The sequence below is a fragment of the Taudactylus pleione genome, unplaced genomic scaffold, assembly GCF_031769625.1.
Source record: "Taudactylus pleione unplaced genomic scaffold, aTauple2 ptg000080l, whole genome shotgun sequence".
NCBI classification, from domain to species: Eukaryota; Metazoa; Chordata; class Amphibia; order Anura; family Myobatrachidae; genus Taudactylus; species Taudactylus pleione.
In genome coordinates, this window is record NW_028284482.1 from 1,925,133 (window position 1) to 1,943,219 (window position 18,087).

At 43.9% G+C, this 18,087-nt stretch overlaps 1 protein-coding gene across 1 annotated transcript in view; it reads right to left on the reverse strand.

Annotated features, from left to right (window-relative positions):
- Positions 1–441: 441 nt before the first annotated feature.
- Positions 442–18,087, reverse strand: part of CHADL (chondroadherin like) — a 73,508-nt gene continuing 55,862 nt past the window's right edge. Inside the window, exons 4-5 of the mRNA XM_088468109.1 lie at positions 3,792–3,958; positions 442–853 (exon numbers count right to left, since the gene is read on the reverse strand). Coding sequence (XP_088324235.1) covers positions 673–853; positions 3,792–3,958 — 348 coding nt within the window. The 3' untranslated portion in view covers positions 442–672. The remainder of the gene's footprint in view (positions 854–3,791; positions 3,959–18,087) is intronic.

Here is an 18,087-nt window from a genome sequence, read left to right on the forward strand (position 1 = left end):
TTTATTCACTTTGTATGCTATTGTTTTTATTTATTTTGATTATTTTATTACTTGCACATTACAAACATTGGCTAAGTGATGGCTGAATAATATCATGTCCTTATTGTAATCAGAGTGATTGCTTTAGGATTTGATACAATTGAAAGCTATGTGGTACCTAGGATATGGGATAGACAGCATAGGAAACATGAGAAGCACCAAATGTAAATCCAGGCTGGGGATACCCTCCAGAATCCTGTGCTTACTCCTTGATTTGATTATGTACCTTGCTGAGTCATTACCTTGTAAGCAAAATATAAAAATATATATATATATACATAACAAAATTATATACGGTTTTACACTATTTATTCTTACCACGTGTCAACGTTGTAAAGAGATGGACTCAAATAGAATATTGATTTTAAGCTAGCGGTAAAATTGAATAACGTTTGTAAGTATTAGCAGTGAGCCCTTATTCAGGGGCCTGCTACATAAAGCACTATTGTGCAGTCACTTGGTCTATATTATAGCGGTATAGCAGACTGCAAATGATATTTCTTCCGTAGGCTTACTAGCCCCACTCTTTAATGCAATCTCTGAAATTAGCACAATTATATAATTTGTACAGTACTCAGTATTTACCATCATATATATGTCTGGTCAGTCTTACAAACAAGTACAATCTTTTTTCTACTTCCTGGGTCTTTTTTGTTTAGTGGAGATGGCTGAGATCTTTCTCTTGTTCCTGTTTGTTTTTCCAGACTCCCATCCTGGGCAAGTGGATAAGGAGACACTTCTTACCTTCTGATTTATTACATTTTTGGGAACTGCACATGTAGCTCCTACCTTTAGATTCAGACTATTGATCCATCTGTAAAATAAAATAACAGACATTTATATTGCAGTTCCAGAACATAATCCATAGTCATTTTCTAGATTATCGTTTACTTATAAAGTGGCGACAGATTATGCAGTGCTGTGCATTGGGTATTTATGAAACAAATATAAAACATACAATGATATAGAAATGAAAGGTAATGCCTCTGGCCGAAGTAGCTTACAGTTGAAGACACGTTTGGGAAACCAGATATATTTAAATTTCCGTATGTGCGCCCTCCAACCTTCAAACAGTCCAAAAGCCAGCCTGACATACCCACCATGAGGGAAGGAGAGATGACTTTGAAAGAACTGACTTCTTTCGCCATTTGCGGCACAAAATGAGTGAACCAGGAACCTCTAGTACTGGGGCAAAGTGATGGTTTTTATTAACAGACAATATGTTAACATCATGATATCAATGGGATAATGCAGACACTGTTATAATGTTATTTAAAGTTGTCAGCTTTATAACTTTAAACATGATTCTTTATGATCACGTTTAAAGTTATAATGCCAACACTGGCCCTGAGTCAGAGGCGGACGCTCTGACCAGAGCGCTCGCTCTGAATCAGGGCCCACCTCCATTAATATGGAGCGTCCTCCTGGACGCTCGTATAGCTGTGGGTCACCACCCACAGCATATACGAGCATGCAAAAAGATGGTCGCGATGGTCTTGACCATCGCGACCATCGGAACTGCGAGTGAAAGCCTGCTGTTGGGTTTCTCAACCGCAAGGCCAGGAGTGATTTTGGCTCTATCAGAGCCAAAATCACTCCCACTGACATCACTAATGATGTCAGTGGGGCCGGCTTCAGACGGTAGACGTTCCCTTGGGAACGCCTCCGTCTGGCAGGCATGCCCCCGGCATGCCCACCAAAGGGGGCGTGCTGTCAGTCACCATCGACAGCACGCCCCCTTTGATGAGACACTCTGAGCGAAGGAAAGTCCTTCGCTCGCCGGGTCTCGCGCATGCGCACGACGGAGCTCCCTCCGTCGTGCGCATGCGCAGTGGGGAACATCGACCCTCTTGCGAGTGTACTGCCGCTCGCGAGTGGGTCTGAATGACCCCCACTGTTACAAAACTTTAAATAAGATTACAACACTGTCGCCATTGTCCTGTCGATATCATGCTGTTGATGTATTGATAGCATGAACATATCCTGTTCTGAGGGCATTAACAGACAAAGAGAAAGTCTTGCCCCCTTGGCCTACACAATGATCTTATCCATCTTAAAGGAAATAAGAACCCAAATTAGAAAGGAAGCATTTTCAGAGCTTTTTCAGATACCACAATGAGCCACAAGGACCAGCGTGCTGAAACTGCATATGCCACAAATGCACCTCAACATAACCGGCATTCAAATCCACATTGCACAAATATTCTAAGGTGGCCAGAGAGTGCGCCAGCAAGATAAGCAACTCTACTCTTATCTATTGTACTGTAAACCCTCAGAGAGCTCTTCCAGCCATTTTGCTTCTGCCTTAATCACCCATGTGGAACCCATAATAGGTCTAAGAGAGCTTCAGCCAGACAGGAACAGGCTTAAGGACATCCTCTACCCTACAAGCTGCCATTTAAATAGAAGAATTTCATGTAATACAAAGTATCCGATAATATACAGTAAGTTTACTTGTTTGATATACTGTAGTGTGTTGCTGTTTAACCTTTAGCTACATTATAGACTGCTCTACTTGTATTTATTTAGATAGAGCTCACTGTTGTATAAGGATATCACCGTTCTCTGTAAGAGAAATGCATTGGGGATAGACTAAAGTGCAAGCAAGCGCAGTGCTGGAAGAACTAGTGGGCACCCGCCCACTCTTGTCCGCCGACATTATGGTTATATACTGCGGCCACGGTGGTGCCATGTTGTGCGGCTGCTGTTTCCTCCCACTGGGAGTCCCAATCACCCAGATTGCTGGTGCCAGCCGTGACAACGTTGCGCATGGCATTATGGGAGCAATCATTCTGGACCAGTCAGAGAGCCTCACAAATGACTCTGCTGGACTCCATTTGCTACACAAGACAGGAGACAGATGCCACGCAACCGGCTTCTCTGTATAAATGGTTGGGTCTAGAATTGGGTGCTGCAAAGGACTTCTCACATCACACCCACGTGACCAGCAACCAAAGGGGGAGGGGCAAGTATCCAAACGGGGCCAAAAGTGTCCCCACACGGGCTCACTACGCTCGCCACAAAAATATATTCCCCCTCTATGCCCACGTGGATGGTAACATGGGAGCAGTACGGTGCTGCCAAAGCGGTCACGTGGTTGCAACGTCAGAGAGGTCCTTTCTCCAACTAGGATCTAGCAGCAATCCTGTATAAATCCGGACCAAGACTGGTGGTTAACGCTGCATTGGGACTTGCAATGTGCAGACATGGAATCAACCCCAGATGCAGAGGCAAGGAGTAGAGACCTGTCTGCCTTCACAAAGTAAGAATCAGGCAGACTTCTCGCTCTTGGCAAAAGGTGCACTTCCTGGCAAATGGCACCCAACCCCCTTGCAGCACAATTATAATTTCTATTTTATTTTTTTTTTGCGCGTATGGCCACGTCCCAAAGTCAGGCTATATCGCCTGTGCTCAGGATGCCAAAATAAATTTCACTTTGAGCTCCGCAAAGTCTAGAACCGGCCCTGATGGCAAATCACAGTAATTCTATTATCTATAGATGGGCATACAATCTAGAGCGATATTTTATTATTGATAATGAAAGACCAGTCCTGATTGGCTACCCGTCTATAAAGTAGGCATGCTTGCCAAATCCTAATTTATTTGCATTGGGAAGTTCTAGCAAGCTATTTTTACTGTTACTCTAATACCCATGGGCCATTGGCCAGGGGCACCAGGTAAGGGTCAAGGCTTCTTTGCATCTTCATGTTAATTCAGTGTTGGATGTGATGCTTCTTGGCAGAGGAACATACCTGTGGAGATGGAGCAGATGACAATCACAATGAAATGGATTGTTAGCCAAGTTTATTGCTTCCAGTCTAATGAAGTTCTTCATGTTGGGAAGGTTCTGCAATTTGTTGTTTTCCAGATAAAGGCTTTTTATACTCTGCCCAAGCCCTGCAAATGTTCCACTGGAAATCTAACATAAGCAGACACACATAAAATGCATAAATCTTTTCTATAATTACATTATCATAGCTATCCTTTTACACAGAAATTCTGCAGTGTTGTTGACCAAGTAATAATCGAAGAAATGTTCAACATGGTAACAGAAAAAAACAAATCATGCTTAAATCAGGCGTACAAGCACTCTATATTTTGACCATTTACATTCTAATGAGAATAGAATTAAATATTTGTACAGTAATAAGATATAGGCACTGTATACTGCAAGAGGGGAAATGGACAAATTGGTAATATATATATAAAGATGACTTAAGGGAACAGAAGTCTATCCTGAAGAATAAGATAACAGAAATAAGCAATAAGCTCATTAGAGTAAAGGTGCCTCACACTAACCGATTTTTTACACGATCTGGCCGATTCCGACGCATTGGAACGACAGATCATGTAAAAAATGCCCAAATCGTGAGTCCCCATTCGCGATGCGCGTCCCCGCTGGTCACACATCGGATCGTCAGATCTGCCGTGCTGTAGGGCAGATCTGGCAGTCTTGGGACACAATGCACTGGAAAAAAGTCACGATGCCGGATAGATCGTTTGAATCTCGTGTGCCGAGCTGCTGGGGAGGAGTTTCAATGGAAATCGTACACGATGTCGGATCGTGTGCAGATCGGTAAGTGTGCAGGCACGTTAAGATGAACAACTGATTCACAACAGCTAACGACTCGCAGCAAAAGATTCATGGACATTGTTCCTTAATTACGAAAGTATTTGCTAGCATAAAACAATAGTGTATTGTGCCTCCTTATTATGTTATGAATGGCCTGATACCTCAGACTGCATGCAGTCTCCCCACTCACAAGCTTTTTCTTGCCTATTTTCTGTCAGTTTGACTTATCCTGTTGGCGAGTTTGGAGTTTTCACACCGCCACACATAAGCACAACTATTGGTGATTTTAGCTTTAGCTACTCAACATATAGTGCGGTACAAGGTGGGGTTAGTTTCAGGTGATTCACTGATTGATGGCGCCTCAGCATCCATTTATGGAAGTAAGCGCGGTATATTTGACTGTGACATTGAGAATGCTGCTTTTACACAGAAACAGCTCTGTTGGGTTTATCATATGATGGAAATCCAATTCCGATTAGTATTTCGCTACCTAAGCTGTCTGAATGCTTGTTAAATATATATTGTGGCAAGATCAGGAATGGGGAGCCATCTCCTGGGTAAACAGCAGGGTTTTTCCATGCAGCAGCCATTATTTATAGCACACCAATCCAGGGTGTCTGGTATAAATAGCCTCAGATATTTTTAGTTGCAGCAAAAGTAAAAACAAACATAAATCCTAGCCTGTCTAGCTCTAACTAATACAAAATGCTTCCCTACTGTCCAACTCATAAAAACAGCAGTATAGCACAGCACTCACTTTAAGTAGTAATGGTGTAAAGGAGCCGATTGAGCCCTGTAAAAAAAATGCTGAAAAGTGGACTCCAGTGGCAGAGCCCAAATCAAATGTAGGTGATGTCCATCACAAATGTAGGTGGGGTTAATAAACTATTGGTCCTAGCCACAATACAATAGAGAACAACCATGTGACCGCCATAAAATTAGATCATCCATATGGCTGCCATACAATACAACAGCATCCATGTGACTGCCATAAACTAAAGACTGCATCCCACGGACCACCATAGAGTACATATATTATACCAGTGACTACCATAGAGTACAGACTGCATCCCTTTGACAAACAGCACGAAGAGCTTCCCAGTGACTGCCATACAGTACATTGAGCATTTGTGACCACCATATAGTACAATGAGCATTCCAGTAACCACTGTATTTTGAGCATCCTAGTGACCATCAAAAAGTACATTTAACATTCCCTTAACTGCCATATAATACATTCAGCCAATATGCAATGACATAATTTCCTGTGCAAAGTACGAGTTCACCAGACTGCAGAAATTCCATAATAACATATAAGCCTTGCATATTATTTGCATGAGTATTATGGAAATGTTTGATTTGTTTGTTTTAATGTGCTGGAGTATTTAATTTGATATTGTTGTTTTGTTAATAACAATAAAAAGTGTATTGTATTGCATATGGATGTACTGTTGCCACATAATAGTGTAGATGAGGACGAGGATGACTATCCCCATAGTCCAGCGATAGCATCCAAATAAGGGAAGCCTGGTGGGAGATGATGTCCTGAGGGATAAATTTAATTTTATATGTGAAGTCAAGGGCGGAGAGAGGGCAGAGGAGGGAGTTAAAGGTAGCAGAGAGGAGTCAAGGACTACAAGGGTTTTGAAATAATACTGTCGGATAGCATACTTTTATTTTTTACACAAAGAACTAGTGTTTCAGAGAGAGCGGGTAGGGAAGACTACGGGGAAGGAGGTGGGAGTAGGTAGGACTAGGTGGTAGAAGAAAAGATTGTTGGGCCAAAAAGTGTGTAGGGACGGGGGTAGGGATTGGTGTGGATGGTGATGGTAACAATGAAATGTAACAGTGGAGGTAAAATGACAATATACAGGTAAGAAAGCAATGACAGCGCAGGGAAATATAATCGGAGAACTATAATATGAATATAGAAAACATGACTGTAGTAGGACTAGAATACCATAAAAAGTAGTTTTAATATAGCATAGATGAGATACAAGGGTAAAATGGTAAAGAAGGTAGAAATTAATATGTAATACAGATAAAATGAGAATAGTATAGGAATGATATGGAGACAGACATATGGGATCAGATAAAAATAAAAACAATACAACTGAATCAGAATAATAAATGCAAGTGACAGACTGACTATAGCAATAGGACTAGAATACATAACCACGGAAAGTAGAGTCCAGGAGGGGGATCCAGTGGATGGGATTTGCAGTAGGAAGCAGGAGTAGTTTGCAGAAGGCAATAGGTCAAACAGCAGCAGACTGTTCCTCGGGGAAAGGGCACAGGTGCAGGAATGTGCGGTCAGTCAGTGAGGACTGCAGCCCAGTCAGCAGACAGGAAATCGGAAGGCTGAAGGACGCAGAAGGGGATCCAATATCAATAAACTCTGCATTACAATGACAGATTCTAAAAAAAAAAAAATCACAGCCTTGTATCTGCTATCTCGCAATCCAATTGGGGCTGGTCTCCTTAGCGCGGTGCTCCTCTACTGTCCGCCGTTCACTCCAGCACTTAACTTCCAGATTCCCAGAGTTCGCTTCTTCTGGTCAATAGAGTCTCTGGGAGGCTGCCGACAGGTGCCTGTGGTCTTCCTGCCCTGTCATGCAAAAAAGGTAACATGCTAATGGAGCAGGGCCACATGCGACAGGAGACCCCACAGTCCTGTCAGCCCATTGGGAATCTTCCCAGTGAGTCACACAGCCAATACGCCCTTGATGGTGTCTCTCAGCAAGCGAGCAGCTTGCTACACAGGCAGTGATGGAGACTGACTGGAAAAACTGACCCACCCTTATTAGACTCTCAAAGGTGGTCTGTCAATCAAGGCTGCTTACTAGCCTTATTACCACCATACAGAAGTTACAAACATGGGGCATACATAGCTCTTATCCACAACTTCCCCAGTGTTTTTGTCACATATCCCCTCCTCCTGTTTTCACATATGGGGCAGGACATCTGTAGCCCCTAAACAGAAGGTACAGGACAAGGCATCTGTATTGGCCAATTGGCTTACTGGTCTATGTTCTATAACAAAAAAAAAATTTGCAATGCCAAGAACAGACTTCTTGTTCTTACATTGCTCTCTTTATTCTGAGACATCCATTTTAACAGAGCATTATCAGTAAATTAATTAACCTGAACTTTCTTTACAAGATGAAGTGCCTGAGTGTTTCTAATGTCCACTTAATTGCCAACTCTTCTTTTTCAATAGTGGCATAGTTTATCTCAAGTACGTTCAGTTTTGTACTCAAATAAATAAAAGGATGCATCTTTCTTCTGAGACAGAACAGCACCTATCCCTACATCTGATGCATCGGTTTGTGCAACAAATCCTCACTTAAAGTCAGGTGTCATCAACAATGGTTGATGTACAGCACTACCTTTAATGCCTGAAAAGCCTTTTCTGCGTCAGGAGTCTACTTCACCATAACTGTCTGTTTACCTTTGATAAGGTCAATCAAAGAGACAGCAGTGGTGGAAAAATTGGATATAAATGTTCTGTAATACCACATTATTCCCAAGAAAGCTCTCATTTGCTTCTTTATTAAAGGTTGTGGACACTTTTGTATTGCCTCAATGTTATTATCTTGGGGCTTTATCAAAACCTTGCCTATGGTGTAATCAAGACACTTTACCTCTTTCATCCCTAAAAAAAACTTGTTTTGAATTGGCTGTGGAGCCGCGCCACCGGCCACGGTACTGGCCCGCCCTAGTCATGACGTCTCTCCCATAATGCAGAGCGCGCCAGCCCGGGATCATTGACGTGCGTATTTTACTTTTATTTATTGATTAATGTCTGTGTATTTATCGGGAGAGGACGGGGACTACTACTGGGGGCACTGCTTCCGGGGGAGGAGACTATTACTAAGGAGGGGACTACTACTGGGGGCACTGCTGGGGGGATACTACTGGGGGCACTGCATTGGGGGGGGACCACTACTGGGGACTACTACAGGGGGCACTGCATCAAGGGGGACTCCTACTGGGACCACTATATAAAGGGCACTATATAAAGGGGGGACTACTACTGGGGGCACTGCATCAAGGGGGACTGCTACTGGGACACTATATAAGGGGCTTACTACTGGGGGCACTGCACAGGGGGACCACTACAGGGGGCACTGAAAAGGGAGAACCACTACAGGGGGCACTGCATAGGGGGGATAACTACTGGGGGCCTGCATAAGGGGGGATCACTCCTGGGGGCACTGTATAAAGGGCACTGCATATGGGGTATCACTACTGGGGGCACTGTATAAGGGGAACTAATGGTGGGCTGCATAAGGGGGACTACTACCGGGGGAACTATGTAAGGGGCACTACTGGGGGTCTGCATAAGAGGGACCACTACTGGGGGTGTTGTATACTGGTGTACTATATAATGGGTACTACTGGGGGCACTGCATTAAGGTGCAAATGGAAAGAAATGTTCCCAGTGACAAGAAAGGGGTGTGTGTCATGTTAACACGCCCCATTTTTCAGTGGCCACGCCCCTAGTGTCCACGCCCAGTTTGTGGCGCGCGCACATGGGGGGTGGGGGGCTCCATTTACAAATACCTTAGTTACACCACTGGCTGTCAGTCCTGCCTTAAGGAGGGTTCCAACACTGCTAGTACCCTGGGTAAGTGAGACTGCCAATCAGAACTATAGATGACTACATCATTGAGATAAGCAGCCGCATACTGTCTATGAGGCCTTAGGATCCTATACATCATCCTCTGAAAGGAATCGGGCGCTCCACGTAAACCAAATGGTAACATCTTGTTTTGGAACAGAACCTCGGTTGCAGAAAAAGCTGTCTTTGCTTTTTCACTGTCTGTCAATGGCACTTGCCAGCAGTGGCGTAACTAGGGTATTTGGAGCCCAGGGCAAGTAAACAAACAGAGCCACCCCCAAGTATGTGCGCGCTCTGAAATAGTGGGCGTATTCACGTGCCATAATGGGCGTGGCTACTGAAAAATGGGGGCGTCAACATGGCACACCACCGTTTCTCGTCACTCTGGGATTATTCCATTCCATATGCACCTTAATGCCCCCAGTAGCAGTGCCCCTCTTGCAGTGCCCAATGTAGTAGTGTACCTTATGCAGTCCCCCCTGTAGTAGTTCCCCTTATACAGTGCTCTCAGTAGTGCACCCTTTTACAGTGCCCCCAGTAGTGGTCCCCCTATGCAGTGCTCCCAGTCATACCCCTTATACAGTGCCCCCAGTAGTGGTCCCCCATATGCAGTGCCCCAAGTAGTACCCCTTATACAGTGCCCGCAGTAGTAGTTCCCCCTATGCAGTGCCACTTATACAGTGCCCCCAGTAGTGGACCCCCTATGCAGTGCCCCCAATAGTGATCCTTATACAGGGACTCCAATAGTAGTGCCCCCAGTAGTGTACCCCCTATGCAGTTGCCCCAGTACTACTCCTTATACAGTGCCCCAGTAGCAGTCCTCCCTATGCAGTGCCCCCAGTAGTGGTCCACCCTATGCAGTGCTCCCAGTAGTACCCCTCATACATTGCCCCTGGTAGTGGTACCCCCTATGCAGTGCCCCCAGTAGTGGTCCCTCCCATGCAGTGCCCCTTACATATATAGCACAAAGACACACAAAAAACAACACACTTCACTTACCTGAATCCCCTCTCCTGCGCCCGCCACCAGCCGCTCCTCCATCCTCTTGCTCGGCACTATGGGAGTGACGTCAAGACATCTCTCCCATCACCCACTGCAGGAGCCAGGAAGGCGAAGCTTATGAGTGAGCTCCAGCCATAGGTGCAACAGCCAATGAGAGTCTATCTGACTCTCATTGGCTGCTAAAACAAACACACACCACAGTTGGGTAGTATGAGTGTACTAACTGATGACAGTGTGTTTGTTACTGTGTAGTGCGGACCGCTGTCCTGCACCACGCCCAGTGGTCCCCTGCAACGACGTCGCCGGCACCCGGGGGATATGCCCCTGCCACCCCCCCTAGTTATGCCACTCTTTGGTTAAATCTAGAGTAGTTAAGTGCCATGCCATTCCCAGCCTCTCAATTAGTTCATCTACATGAGGCAGCACACAGGAAGCTTTGCAATTGTGATCCTTGCAATAATGCAAATGCAGCAGGACGTGTATGACACCCCCTGCTGAATTTGCAATGCCAGCACTGCGAAAGGAGGTTACAGGCTGGGATCACCATCGCCACCATCGGTTGTCAATGGTCGCGATGGTGGACAGCGCCGGGCGGCCGGCCAGCTGAGTAAGCCTCAGCTTACTCAGACTGGCCGGCTTGCAAGCCCAGCAGACGAGTACATCCACGCAGTCCCTGGGCAGGCCACTCCCGGAAAACGGGACGGACACACCCAATGTCCGGGAACACCGGGCTCCCCCGCCCCTTAAATGCCTCTTCCTGTCAATCATAATGCTTTCTTATATACTTAACCTCACCCACTTTTTCCATGATTTTAAATGGTCTTTGTCATTTTACCAAATATTTACTTTCTACTGTGGGAACCCAAATAAGCACTCTGGACCTCATTCAGAGGCGGTCGTTAGTTGCAAGCAGTCGCTCTGAATCAGGGCGGCCGCTTGTATCCAGAACGACCGCCTCCTTGTCGATCGTTAAGCTGTGGGTTACCACCCACAGCTTAACGACCGACCAGGTTGATGGTCGCGATGGTGATCACCATCGCGACCTTTGGGGCTTACGACCAGACCCTAAGGTTGGGTCTGGGCACTCGTAAACCCCAGGGAGCTTTCTGCTCTGATGGAGCAGGAAGCTCTCCACTGACATCACTGATGTCAGTGCGGCCGCCCACAAAACGTTAGGCGTTCGTTAAGGAACGCCTCCGTTTTGGAAACAACCCCCCCGGCCCACCTACTAAACGGGGCAAGCTGTCGATCAACATCGACAGCCGCCCCTTTGGTAGCGAGCGCCGGAGCGACAGAGTTTATCTATTGCTCCGGGGCTTGCGCATGCACAGTGCGGCCGCTGCGCGTGGCAGGACTAACCATCGAGTCGGTTACGAGCGCATCGGCGCTTGCGACTGACTCTGAATAAGGTCCCCTGTCCCCAGGATCAAAGGTGCATCATAGGGCATTACAATTTTACATCTTTTGTTGTACCTGTTGGGCCTGTTACAAGTGCTCTCTTACTATTGGTACCACTCCAGCTATTCTTTCCTGCATGCGGGAAACATGTTCAATATAAGTTTTATACTGACTGCGTTGTTCCTCCCATGTCTCTTTCGCAATATCCAATATTGCCTTTGGGTGTCTACCATACAGCAAATAAAAGGGCGAGACTAATGGCCAGCAATAAATAGGGGAATATACTGTATATTCAAAATCATTCCTATCTTAATCTACCACCTTCTTTAGCATATTCTTTACAGTTTTGTTAACCTTTCCACCATTCCATCAGTCTGAGAGTGATACACAAATGTCTTAAGCTGAGTGATCTTAAACAATCGGCACAACTCTTTCATAATTTTTTACATAAATGGGGTACCCTGATCAGTTAGGATTTCCTTATGTATTCCCACTCTGCTAAAGACATATACTATTTCTCTAGCAATTGCCTCTGTTGATATATTGCGCAAAGATATCGCTTCTGTGTATCTGGTAGCGTAATCCATTATTACTAAATGTATTGATGACCACGGGCAGACTTTACTAGAGGTCCAATCAAATCCATAGCTATTTTCTCAAATGGGACCTCAATTATTGATATTGGGACAAGTAGACTTCTATAATGTGGTCTGGGAGCATGGTACTGACATTCAGAGCAGGATGCACAGTACTCAGATACTTCTCTGTGGACTCCAGGCCAGAAAAACTGCTGTAACATTTTCTCAGAAGTATTCTCTGCTCCTAGATGTCCTACAGTTATGTGCCCATGAGCCAGATCCAACAACATTCTTCTATATGCTTTAGGAATGACCAGTTGTTCAATAATATCTTCCCCCTTTTTTGACACTTGGTACAACAAATCCTGCTGTACTGCCATTTGAGGGTATGACAACCTACCATCCGACTCTACTGGATTCCATCAACCACTTTTACATTTTCTGTAGCCTTTACCAGAGTAGGGTCTTTAACTGTTCTGAGGCAAACATATATTTTCTTAATTCAAGATCAGGCATACAGTCAACTGTGTAACCATCATCTTATATCTGTTTTTTTACCATGAAATTCTACATATGATACCATGAAATAATAGGACAGCTACATTGGAAACATCACAGCTGCATTTATATTTTGGGACTATTCCTATATTTTGGATCTTCTGAGCGCTTCTGAGGTTTTTATTTGACTATATGTATCCATTTGTGATGTGGTGATTCACTGTTCAAAACCTGAGCTGCTTTGAAGTGTAGCGCCATCGATTCAAGTGTTCTTTTTTCTATACAGTCAATTGGTTCGACACATGTCTTACTCAGTTTGAGGTACATAATTATGCACTCCACTACTGTTCTCATTATTCTCAGGCTCCCCAATCATGCTTACAAAAGAGAACACTTTAGATTTGGAAGACACTGTCACTGTAGCAGTAGCATTGTCAAACGGGTCTGGGTTATTTATTTCCATAACAATTTGGCTCACAGCTTCCAGAAGTGGGAAAAGTCTCTCCCCAATATTGCATCATACATCAATTCATGAACCAAACCTACAGTGACTACAGTGGAATCACACTGTTTTACGATGTTCACCTAATCCGTAACATAATATGAGTGTTCCTGTTGTATACAGATTACACCAACAGTTTTCCTCTGATATTTTGATGGGTTCAATAAATTCAGCTTTTATAAGAGTAACCAGTTTACCAGAATCTAATAGAGCCTCGGCCCGCTTGCCTTCTATAGTTGTTATTCTGCAGTGCCCTGCTAGCTGAGCAAAGAAATATACATAAGCCTTATCACATTGCATGGGTTCAGAGATAAGTGGACAATTAGCAGCACATCTAAAACATCTAACAATACTTTTATAAAGTAATTTACGAGGTGGGAACCTTCCTGGCATAACTGGCCAATCTATAGGTTCCAAGCATTCTGGCCAATCTATAGGTTCCAATGCATTCCACCACTCAGCACTCTTCTCCACTGGAGCAGTCTTACCAGGATTCTTTGGAGATTGCCATTGCACAACTACGAGTCATTGGGGTACACACAACAGTATCTTGGCAGCCACATACCTCTACACCATTTTTCCAGTTGGTCTGCTGTCTTAGTGTCTTCGTGTCTCACCCACTTGCACAGAACTACAGTCAGGGATTGTAGATATGAGTCCATAATGAACCTTCATTGGGCTGTAGTAATGTCTTGGAGGTTTTTCCACTTGGTATACCGGGCAATGAACTCGTTGTGCTTGAACAGGCTCCGTGACACCCAAACTAGTTAGAATTGCCATTTTCAGTTTATCACAGTCTTTGACATCATCAAGGCTTAAATCAAAATATGCCTTTTGTGGCTCCCCTGACAGAAAGGATGCCCACTGATTTTTATCCCAACTTTCTCCCTCAGCAGTTCTTTTAAAAGTTGTTAAATATGCTTCAATGTTATCACATTTTGTCATATTTTGCAGGAAATGACTAACCCGTATGGAGCCAGAGCTATTTGGGACATCCGTGGAAGCACTTCCAGACAGTGCTGCCAGATGCTGCACCACCTCTCAAAAGGGCTCACAGTCCTGGCGCTGCTGGTTGCAGTTTTCCTCAACAGGGAAATTGCTGTTGATTCCAGATCTCAATATCCAATTGCTGTTGTCTTCGGGCCTCCTGAATGGCCAATTGCTGCACCATGGTAGCTTCCTTTATGAGCCGCTGTAGCCTGTAGCAGTGCTTTAACTATGTCTGCCATGTTAGTACTGGGTGTAGGGGTGAAGCAGAATCTGGCTTCCCTAAAAATATGACATCACCACCATTGATTTCACAGTATAATATCCACCCAAATATTGGGTGTCTTTCTCTTTAATTTTTCCACATGGCTTTTATCTTTGTAATTTTAGTGCAAATGCTCACATTCTCCAACATATGCAGCAAGATCGGGTATTGGATGTCATTTTCTGGGGTAGATGGTGGGTTTTCCATGAAGCAGCCAATTCACAGCTCACCAGTCAAGGGTGTTTGGTACATTTAGCCTCAACTATTTTTATTTGCAGCAAAAGTAATAACAATACATAAACATCAATCCTAGCCTGCCCGGCTCTATATAATTCAAAATGCTTCCCTCTATATGGGTGGAGGACCTACTTTCCAACTCACAAAAAAACAGCAGTGTAGCACAGCACTCACTTTAAGTAGTAATGGTGTCTCTCAGCAAGCTGGCAGCTTGCTCCCCAGGCAGTGAGAGAGGCTGACTGGAAAAATGACACTTCATTAGCCTCTTACTGGTGCCTTGTCAATCAAGGCTGCTCACTAGCCTAATTATGACCAGACAAAAGCTATTTATCTGGAACATACATAGCTTCAATCCATAACACCCCCAGTGCTTTTGTCACTATGTGTATGTATATATAACATATATATATATATATATATATATATACATACAGTTCCAAAGTGCGGCACTCCAACAATAGCATCAACAAATGATGATGGAGCAACAAATGGGCTTCGAAATATCTGTAACTTACTTGAATTAATGTGTAGCGTGTGTGTCAATATATATATATATATATATATATAACAAGTCCCTTAGGGTGGCACTCCAATAATGTAAACAAAAGTGCAGGTGCCCTCCGAAAAAGCCAAATATAGGCCTCATACAAACAGTCCCAGCAGGCGGCACTCTGAATGAATACAAGCAGCACAGGTAAGTAGTGAAAACCACCGTTTTCACTACTTACCTGTGCTGCTTGTATTCATTCAGAGTGCCGCCTGCTGGAACTGTTATATATAATATAAAAACAGTCATACTCTTCTAATTTAAGGGCAAGAAAAACAAATATGGCTTCAGAATGTTTTTATTAGCTCTAGTTTTTAAGCTATACTACTTGCGTTATATGTACTCCAGTATATAATATAGTCATAGTGAAAAGCAATTTTAAAATAACCTGATATTTTCTTGATACAACATAAATAGTTGTTTCAATTCAATCAATTGCAAATAAGAACACAAAACGAATCAATATACAGTACAGCATTCGAAAGTACGATCTCTAAAAGTGGCTTATTCATGACTGTGCTTTTCTTTGCTTGTCGCTTCTACTCCTCTTCTGGGGCAACTCTTGTCACGATCCAACAGTAGACAGCAAGCATAGAAGTGTTCCACCTACCCAGATATCTTTTTTCCATTGTTGAAATGTCTTGGTGGAGCTTGTTGCTCACTGCACCGTAGTTATCAGGGAAAAAGTCCAGCTGAGAGTCGAGGTAGTGGATTTTGAGTGCCATGTTGCAGCCAAATTGATGATACTTTTCTAGAAGGCTGGTCACAATCTCAACATAGTTTCCAGCTCTTTTGTTACTCAAGAAGCCATGCACAACACCTTTAAAAGCTTCCCAAGTTACTTTCTTATTAACCTAGAGGACTGGGTTGAAGTTTTCAGCCTTAAATTTACGGACCAACAATGATCCCTTTTCTTAACTTTAGCATCACTCATAAGTGGAAAGTTTCTTCTAAGGAATTTGAAAGCTTCTCCATCTTCATCCCCTTTACAAAGTTCTTTACATTTACATGGCATCCTGACTTTTAATGTAAATTGTAACCACAAAACTAAAACAAATGAAAGGAACAAAACTTTTAACCTTCAATTGATGAAAGCTATACGCAGACAATAAACAAAACATGACCTACAATGACTTAGCATTCATGTATTCAGGTTTGTCAACCGGGAAGCAGACGAACGAAATCCCGATCGCCAGCTTCCTGACTGTCTAATCCCGGCAAGATACAAATCACAGGCGTCGAAATCCCGACACCTGTCATTAGACCTATGCCGGGAGCCTGACACCCAACTCACCGATCGAAGGTAAACCGGGCGCGGACAGCTGCGGGGGAGGGGGGGGGAGGGGGAGGGGTTAGGTTAGGTTTGGGGCTCCCGCGGAGACTTAGGGTTAGGCACCCTCCCAGGAGCTTAGGGAAAGGGGGGGTTAGGATTAGGCCCCCCCCGGGAGATTTAGGATTAGGCTGCAGGAAAGGGGCGAGGGTTAGGCACCCCTAAGGGAAGGATAGGGATAGGGGGTAAAAATAGGTTAGTTAATACTTACCTTTCTAGCTTCGGGATCTTCACCCCTGCCGGGCTTCCATGTGGCCGGCGGCAAATCATACTGATCCCTCTTAACCTATATATTCTCTAGAAGCCAAAATTCCCTAGCATTTAATCAAAATACTCCTGCATCATCATAAATGGGATATATCTTGGAACCGAGAGCTAACTGGGAGTTTTAAATCATTCTTGCCTACTTTTCCGGAAGTTGCAGGAAGGTCCCGATTTTGGAGTAACCCCTCGCATCCCGGAAGAGTAGGTAGACGTATCTTGCTCACTTCAGCTGCTGCTGATGTGCCATTTAGATGCAGAAATCTGATCACACTACGCACCTCAATGTATGACCATGTTTCCGTCAGCTCCTTTACCTTACAACTGGTGTTGGGAGAGTATGACTGATATAAATCCCAGACTAATGGCCATGAGGGGAAGCAGTGGACTACCTGCTCTGGCCTGGGGGGAAATTAGAATGAAATAGAGAACATTACACACACAAGAGTTCATGTTACCTTATTTATTGAACCACCCTCGTAAGTCAGGGGAGTCAGATCTGTCATTTGATTTGTAATGAGGGTGATAGTGGGGGGGGTGGTCACTAGACATTAAAATAAAACTTTTATTAATGCACAACCAAAACCCATGCATTAAAAATGTGTGATAATTAGATTATGGTAGAACATGTGTATTCTAAGAAAAGGAAAATAAGAAGGTTTAGGCAAGTATTTAGGCATGCAATGTAGAGAACTTGGTGAAATGTAATTTCAAATAAAGAAGTTTGAATACAATGTGTTGTTTTGCTTTTCACCGTGTGATAGGAAAGGTCATGGGGGGCCTGCTGGTGCTTATACATGGGAACCCCATCTTGGCAAATAGTTATCCAGAAGCATTTGCAATGCCTCTATCATGTCACCATGATGGTTCTCAAGCATGAGGATATCATCCAGGCAGATAAGATCTGAACTCTACTTATGGATCCCAAAGAGGTAATTAACATATACTTGGACAATGAATAGGCCAAATGGCCCGTATTTGTACTGCCCGTACTTTGTGTTGAGAGATTTTTTTTCCATTCAAGAACCTCCTAGACACAGATCAAGTTATGAACCTCTTACAGACCCATTTTGAAGATTGCTGTAGCTTGATGGAGTCTCTCAAAAAGGCCAGGGATCAGTGGTAGGGGATACTGATGATATTGATTTCACTGTGCCCAAGACAGTTGATACATTGACATAGGGAATCATCTTTCTTCTACACAAAGAAATACACTGCACCTGCCATGGACATGGAATTGATTCAT